General features: G+C 36.7%; 1 protein-coding gene across 2 annotated transcripts; it reads right to left on the reverse strand.

Moving 5' to 3' along the window:
* Nucleotides 1-472: 472 nt before the first annotated feature.
* Nucleotides 473-7,928, reverse strand: LOC113762566 (AT-hook motif nuclear-localized protein 1-like). Of its 2 annotated transcripts, none has more exons than XM_027306069.1 (6): nt 7,812-7,928; nt 6,783-7,173; nt 5,462-5,529; nt 2,084-2,215; nt 1,234-1,398; nt 473-1,022 (listed from the first exon to the last, which is right to left on the reverse strand). In XM_027306069.1, exons 2-6 carry the CDS (start codon nt 7,126-7,128, stop codon nt 729-731), a joined length of 1,005 nt encoding a protein of 334 aa, XP_027161870.1. In that variant the 5' UTR covers nt 7,129-7,173; nt 7,812-7,928; the 3' UTR covers nt 473-728. The 2 variants fall into 2 exon arrangements, with proteins under 2 accessions (XP_027161870.1, XP_027161871.1); XM_027306070.1 differs by lacking the exon at nt 7,812-7,928 and adding an exon at nt 7,583-7,622.
* Between the last annotated feature and the right edge of the window lie 602 nt (nt 7,929-8,530).

The raw sequence follows: 8,530 nt of genomic DNA on the forward strand, positions 1-8,530 counted from the left end.
ATTTCCAAGTTCCTTTTTTTTTTTGGGGTTTGTAAGACACCTGTTAAGATATATTTCACACGTATTATTTTTGAAAATATAAAATTAATTAAAATAAATAAAAAATACAAAGAAGAGTGGGCAAGATTAAATAGAAAAAGTATATAAATATAAGAGAAGATAATAATTGTTAGTATATGTATATATATGATAAATTAGATGAATATTAGATGTGTTAACGAATGCCGTAAGGATGCTTGTTAGAAAAGTCTTTTTGTTTTTTTTGCCCCAATAATTTAAAAGGGGTGAAAATCATATTTCAAATGCTTAAAAGAAGAGCCTTCACCAATCGTACTTGCACAATTATTTCACAAAAACCTTCTAAAAATAAAAATAGGGATTATGGGTACGAAACTACCACGTTGAAGGAAGCCCAAATTGATAATCAATTTTGAGATGATTATAAGAGGAAAGCAGATAAATTGAGCATTAATGAGCTTGAACGCTGCTGGTGCATAAATACTGTGATTAAGGCCCTCGCAACAAATAGAATAAGAACATTAGTACCAGACTTCCTACAACTAAGTGACAAAGTTCCCAGTCAGTTATTAGGGATTTCTTACTAATTAACGTTAACATAACTATGAGTTAATTAATCCTGCATTGACTAAAGCTGATCAATTCCGGTCCAGGCTGGGATTCAGAAATCATAAACCTTCAAGATGTGGAACTCCATGGGGACATGAAAATTACTGCCCTTGCAAGGAAATGTTGATGTCAGTAGTGGACTTTCTTGAGTCTTCCATGGAAGAAAAATTTGCCCAATTAGCTGTTTGGAGGGTTGAGGATGCAACCATGCCTTGATTATCAGCTATGACATTGTTCAGGCCTTGTACGGTAGAGATCCTGTGCTCAACAAGCATGTTATTAGTACGAGGAGCAGCGACAGCAGATCCTGCAGCAGCAAGTGATTTGTGCTCGTATTTATGCTTCTTGGGCTTCAGTTCATTGTGGTTGCTTGGTAGGAAACTGCCAACGACAACCTGGTACAGTTTTATTGGTAAAAGAGAGGGAATTATTGACCATCGCTGCGATAAATCATTCTTCAATTCATGACGAAAACATCATTACAAGCCATAAAAGTAGCAGTTGGAAGGTGAGAAAAGTGAAAAAGGGTAAGCAAGCTAGAAAGAGACGAAAACATACTGAATTTAAGGAACATATGATTTTTTGAAAGAAGAGCAAAATAGATACCTGTACTGGACTGGCTGCAACCAGCAGTCCGGCAAGTGTACCACCCACAACACGGCCATCGGGACTTGCCAAAGAAATGCTCATACCACCAGTTCGGGCAACTCGAGAACCCCCTAATTCTGTAGGGGTGAAGGATCCAGATAAAGAAAGAATTTCAAATCGGCCCTACAAAAACAGACCAGGCGAGGAGATGAGGTTTTTGAATATATCTAAATTAAGATTATAACATAGTGCATGTGCAAGTGGCTTTAATTGTCAACGGTTCAAAATCATGAGGTGAAGCCATATTAGAATTGTTCCTGAGCTCCACTATCCTAAAGATTAACAACTCTCACGATGCAACAATACTCAGTCCACAAGACTCAAAAAAACTTTCAAGCATCTTCTTCAAGCTTCTGGAGAACTCATTCCTGATAGCCCGAGCTCCACTTCTTGGAGCATTCTATACTTAAAACTACCAAAGGTATGAGAACAACTGCAAAAACAAGGACTTCGTTCCATGCCTCGATCGGTCAGAATGGAAAGACAGACTAGTTTGGTATAACAGAACTATCATCCCAACAAGTTCCTGAATCATTGACAGACTTCCCAGAAGAAGTGCTGAGAAAGCTCACTACTAACAAAGAACTAATTCAGTTCGTTCTCTCAATAAAAAATGGTAGCAGCACGTAGTTGGATAAGTCACTAAAATATCCATCTGTAGGCATGCTACAGCATATTGAAATAGAAATATGAAGCAGAATTAAGAAGAAACATTTCTGCACAATTGAACAGCTGTGCAAAATGCAGCAAAAGTAAGAATTTCAATTATCAAATTCATCATACTATTACTTATGAAAAGATAACATACCTCATAAGTTAGAGTACCCCCAGAAGAATTTGGCTGCCTAAGAGTAACATTTGAAATCAAACCAACAGCAGAAATTACACAAATAGCACGGGGCCCATTTTGACAGAATGAGACGATCTTCTTTGAAACATCCTGTACATCAGCGCAAACAACTAAATGGATTTCTTTTCAGAATAAACAGTTTTGCAGCTATTTCATCTTTATGTTGGGGTTGGAGAGGGATTTCATGAGGCAAACTTTATGGTAAATCTTTTAGCAAGCCTTAGATTGACATTCATCTTTCCTGATGATATATGGATTCTTATCCTTTTTATTTTCAAGGAAAGCATGCTAGAAAAGAAATAATTACCCTCAACAATATCCAACATGTTACTAGATCTATTAATGCTAAAAGGAAAACCCCAATCTTCAAATCACCTAGAGAACCGCTGAAGAAAAATACATTGGTGAAACTTAAAACAGAGTATATTGGTGAAGCTTAAAGCAGATTTATGATGCAATTGCCAAACTTCAATGGCCTCACACTTTCTTACAATTCTTTGGGAGACTGAAGTACAATCATCATATTTGGAGTTGCGTTTGCATAACATGGAGATTGAACTTGTGACCAGAACACTCTAGACTGACAATACCTTTTTTATTTTTTTTCTAGCAGGGGAGAAAACGATTTAAGAAGCGGGAAGGCGGCAAGAGATTAGAACCCAGGACATCTAATTCTTGTCTTGGGGCCTCAACCTTAGCCACTAGACCATGGCCTTCTCGGTCCTAAACAAACAATACCTATTTAAAATGAAGCACTCTAGAAAACTCTGCAGACAATTGTCGATATCTTACACAAATTTATAAAAGAGGGCAATGTTTAACAGCAAGACACAACAGATTAGAGTACCAGATGACATTTTCATCATCTTCACTAATCTCTTAGCATTCATCTAACAAGAGTCCTGTGCAAGGATTTAAACAATATACTAATTAATATTGTATTCAGTAAACAAGTAGGGTGATATTGGCTAGGAACTTAAGTTCCTGCTCAAACGGTCAACTCTAAAACTGCAAATAAAATCATAACCGTACAGCATTAATTACTGAAAATTGTCAGCACAGAAGTACGCCCTATCTCCAGCTTGAATATTAAAGGCAGGCTTTATCCCCAGCATGGATATGACCTATAAAATGGGGAGAAGCTTTATCCCTTGGGCAAGCTCTCATATCAGTTTTTAGTGAGCAACTTCTAGTGAAAGAAACTCTCAAAATCATAATTTTTTTGAAATACTAATCGAGAAAACTGCCTTGGGCCATATTAATTTGGATCTAGGTAGGGGCAAGCTCCAATAAAAGGCATTAGAGAGAGAAAATTTTAAAGGAAGAAAGCTCCTAACTGATTGAATGAAAATCAAATGGTAGCCTAGAGAGACAAAAAAATTTTTTTTGAGAATTCTGTTGGGCCTTAGTGGGCATGACTAATGTCTTTAGACCTGGATATTAATTTGGACCTAGGCCTGAGCCAAATGAAAATAATTTATTATGAGGTGAAACCTTGTCATTTGACCTTAATCTAGTAGGTGAATAATTTTGGATCTAACAGTCACCCCCCAGCCTTGGATCCAGTCTAGGTCAAGGATAACAAGTAAAAGTTTTGTATGTATATAACTCCTTGTTTGCAGCAAAATATGAACTTTCCTTAGGTAATATAGTAGATTAGATTCTAGGAATCACTCATTGATATTTGTGTTCTCCATTGATTGTAGTCCAATGTAATAATATTCCTACTCTAGAACTGCTTCCTCATTAATTCCCAATCAGTTTTGAAGATGACTCGGTCAGTCGTCCTAGAGTAAGATTTTTTTTTTTTTAATAAATTCCTACAGAGTTGCGCCTTGATCGAGTCTACGTGCCACAAGCATGGTGCCTTGAAAATTTCATCAAATGACAAAGTTCCAGCCCAATATAATTTCATCAAATCTTGATTCTTGAAAATACTTGTGCCATAGTCCAAATCAATATCCAGATTCAAAGACATAGCTCAAGCCCATTTCTCTATACAAAGGAGGTTAGCAATTCATTCTCATCCAATCACTCTTTATTCATTCAATGACTTTAGTTTGAGAGCTTCTCTCTCTAGAATTTTCTCTCTTTCCAAAATGTTTACTAATTTAAGTATCCGAGATTCTCCGGGGGATAATGCCCCATCCAGAGGTCATATTCAAGTTGGAGATAGGTCGAATGACATTAAATTGGGTTGGCTTTCAAGTTGGAGATAAGTCGAATGACATTACATTGGGTTGAGCCAATTTTTGGCATCAACAAGGGGACAATTATTACCTTTTTTGTTTTTTTTTTCTTTTTAGTTTTTAATTTTAAACCTTTTTTTTTTTAACAAAGGGGACAATTCTTACCTAGGGACTTCACATTTCTGACTATGGGCAAATGGCAGCTATCAGTAACATGAAAATGTTACAAATAATAAGCACCTGCCCAATGAAGTTAGACACATGGACAAAGGATATGGAGAGTTCCCACCGAGGACTCCCTATGTAAGAAGTTTCTCTTATTAAGATAGTTGTCAAATCCAAGTCTTATTGGTCTCGAAGCAAACAGCAACTGTGCAGTACTCTATTACCAAGGTAATTTTAGCTCCAATGTCATGTTGTAAACAAAACTGAAAAGCTTGGTTACTTGTGCATTCCAATCTTACAATTATTTGGTTCTACCACATTTGAAGTAAGGTCCTAGGTGAGAGTGTCAAATGGTGGGAAATTTTACCCACGGCATCCTTTTTGTCGACGGGCAATGACTGACAGACCATGCAATAGCAGGGGGTAGTGTATCAGATAAATCGCTCCCCAGCTGTTGGATTTCAGGTGCTTGCCATCAAATGGTCCTCGCTAATAAGGTATGTCTGGAAAAAGTTTCCCCAAAACAGTACCCCATAGAAGCCTAAAGATTTTCTTCTAAGGATAAACTGCATTCTATCAACAGAGGGAAATTACTTGCATTGACTACATTCTATGTGTTGGTACACAATTGTATGCAGGGTACTAACTGACAAGCCACATGAAAACCCCCAAGGCACCATTGGCCAAGACAAGAGGTTAAGATATGAGGGAGCAAGACTAGTAAAGATATATACTCAAGGGCACCATTACAATCTCGTAAAGAGCTTTGAGGGTAAAATCTAATATTGTTTTACTGCAATTATTTTCTGGGCAAAAGGATAAAAGCTGATAGGATAATTCTTTTAAAAACTTGAATTTAGGGGCTCAATGAGCACAATTTTGAATTTCAGAGACAAGTACTGTTCCCTACAAGCAAAATAAGGAAAAATTCAAAAGCTTGTGTTTCAACTAAGAAACTCATTCCATTTCTGATCAAACGTACCTCCCCAGCATTAACAGTGATCATGTGGGGCAAAAAGCTTCCACCAGTTGAACATGCAACCCATTCACCTACAAGACAACTCAAACAGTTAAAATGTGAAATACAAAATTGCAATTACATTGATAATTAATCTACTCAAACTTATTTGGAAAAAGTATGAAACAAATTTCATGCCAACCATCAAGCAGATCGAGAATAAACAACAAGGCATGTAGATTGAAGTTCTCAGGCAGCAGAAACTAGTATGTTTGGGAGTACATATCAATTTAACCAAAGTCAAACAAAGACAAGAACTAGAAGCCATGTTGAGATTTATATATTCCAAACTTAACCATGATCTAAACATCAAAGTGCAAATAACATTAACTCTCACAGCACAGAGTCACAGAAAATAATAAGAAAACTTGCAAGTTAGCAGGATCTTTTGTCTGATTGCTAAGTTTTAAAAAATGCAGTATTGAGAATACTAATAATGAGACACTAAGAATTAGACACAGACACTTAATCGTCCCAGCATTTTCTACTTTTGTTCACTCAGCATTCCTGGAATGAACGACCAGTGCATTGAATTCATCTAGAATGTAAAAGCATTGAATTCAGCATTTGGAAGGACTCTAATTTCCACAAGTTGCCCTCTTAATCAAACAATACGTTTCGTACTTTTCTAAGGATCACTAAGGAGGATTTTTCACCAAGACATGGTAATAATTCACCACTGAGGGAATTGTAAATACCAGTGCATGAGGAATATCCAGGAGAATTCTAATGCCTTAAAAGAATCCTCAATAACTTTTCCTTCTTAAAAGAATCAGTGCATGCAGAGTAACTATCAAGGTAATAAAGCCGAAGAAGCCAGATTGTTCCCAACTTGCTCAGATTTTGACCTCTAGATGGCAAATAAACACAACAACAACTATCACTGAGTCAACAGAAGCTGTCAGTCTTCAGCACCAGATTTTAGTATTCATGGTTGTTGCATTTCCTTCACAGGACTGGCAACATCTGAAAACATTCAATAAATGAATAAATAAATAAAAACCTCTCACAATGTTGACTGCACTCGGATGAGTTTCTCTATCCTACCACAATCTGCATCTCATGATTTGGTACATCATGATGTTCAGTTACAAGCGCTAACAGACAACATAAAATCAACTTTTGCTCCCAATCTAAAACATCGAAGTAAAGCCATATCAGATATTTACACTGGCAACATCTTTTGAATTCAATTTTTCCAACAATTTTTTTCATTTAAACTTTGGTTCTGTTTTGCTAGTTAGTAGATAAACGTGTAGGATCTGGTTTGAAAAATATTCATTACCTAAGTTTTCAACTTTAGGCTTGTGCTTTTTCTCTGAAGTGTACGGCCTCCCACCAGCAGATGTTTTGTCAGCCAAGAAGTTGCCAGCTACAGCTGGAGCAGAAGATGATATTGGCATTGGGGACAGAGGCCTGGAATTTGGCCCATCAGCACTGTACTTCCTTGGTCTGCCTCTCTTTTTCTTGTCAGAGGTACCAAACAAGACTGCACTAGCCGGGGATGGAAGTGCCGGTGGTGTTACTGCAATTGGGGTTGAATTTTCAGTCCTAGGTGCCACATGATAGCTTGACGGAGCCTCAGGAGCTATAACTGTCACCCCCGTATTCATTCCTTCCCTAGATTCCATGATTTGCCGAGATTGTTGCGCCTACAATAGTATATGCTCAGATTCCTGCTAACTCCCAGAATCAAGAAAGCACCTAGTTAGAGACATGCATCAAAGATCTTCATTACACAGTGTAACCTTAAAAAGGTTATTCTCCATAAAAGATCTCAATAGTTTGTTCTCCAGCAGTGAAGTTTCAAAAAAGATGGACAAACAACAAGAGCTTTGGGACAGGACAAAAGCAAACAGAACCAAGACAGGGAAACAAACAGGACTAACCACCACTGTCCACCAACACAATCACATAACAGATTCGGAAAACAGGACAATAAGTGAAAACCAAGAAAATAAATGTAGCCAAAACTCATTAGAAACTTTGCATTAAGATAATACTCAATACATCATATTTTCAAAGATCAAAGTTTAACCACTCGAGGATGCCACAAGAAATGAAAAAAGCAGCCGACTTATCCACCTAAATAGCAACCAATCTTTCACAACTTTCCATTTATAGCATAATTCCGGAGCAGCATTTTATACTACCAACTTCAGACATGATGATAAAAAAAATGATCAACCATTGAAAAAGAAAAAAAGAACAACCACAGCCTGAAACTTTCCTGATAAAGAAAAATGTATTATCAGAGGGGAATAGAAGAAAAAGAAAATGAGAAAAAAAAGAGAGACAGTTAACTTCTGCTTACACTGTCTTAAGGAACTGCTCTGCCCAAGATATGTTCAAAAAAATCCACCTTGCAGTGACCCAAGTGAGTGAAAAAGACAATCAAATGGGAAAAAAGAGGAAAATCCGATTCTCAGCCCAAAAGCAACAGTTTTCAGGCTAAAAACCGGATTTCAGGTGAGAAAACCGGTTTTTCTTGGTTTTCAGGAGAAACTAGAGGGAGTGATGCTTTAGTAGAAAACTGGGAAGACAGTAAAAATTTTTGGGGGCTTTACTCAGCATGCATATGCAGTCGAAAAAATTGGAAAATGAAAAGGATTAAAAGGGCATGAAATTACTAGGAAAGGGAAAAGTTGTCACAAAGATAATAATAATAAATTGCTAAAACCGAAAAAAATGAAATTTGATTAAGAAGAAAGTTCAAGTCCGGGCGAGAAAAATGAAATTAAAATGTTGAAATGATATTTTTTTAAGAGGTGATTAAGTAATTTTATTGAGATTAATTTAATGGGATTTGTGAAGAAAAAAAAAAAGGTAAAGTCTCTTTTGAAAATTTAATCTGATCATTTTCTATATAGAGCTATAAAGTAATAGTATGTGTTTTGTGGGGACCTATAGTGGGGTGGTTACAGTGGTCAACCTTTTTCTTCACCGCTGACCTGCTTTTTGTCTTTTCCAGAGTGTACATGTACCAAACTTGTTGCAATGCCCTTTTATGAGAGGGTTTTTCACTTATTTGAG

Source organism: Coffea eugenioides, chromosome 2 (genome assembly GCF_003713205.1).
Source record: "Coffea eugenioides isolate CCC68of chromosome 2, Ceug_1.0, whole genome shotgun sequence".
In the NCBI taxonomy this organism is placed as follows: Eukaryota; Viridiplantae; Streptophyta; class Magnoliopsida; order Gentianales; family Rubiaceae; genus Coffea; species Coffea eugenioides.

Excerpts from the sequence above, each read along its gene's own strand:
- LOC113762566 (XM_027306069.1), bottom strand. The coding sequence starts at position 7,128 with ATGGAATCTAGGGAAGGAATGAATACGGGGGTGACAGTTATAGCTCCT. Across the intron at positions 5,530-6,782 it reads GCCTAAAGTTGAAAACTTAG|GTGAATGGGTTGCATGTTCA; the intron begins GTAATGAATATT and ends GTTGTCTTGTAG. Across the intron at positions 1,399-2,083 it reads GGGGTACTCTAACTTATGAG|GGCCGATTTGAAATTCTTTC; the intron begins GTATGTTATCTT and ends CTGTTTTTGTAG.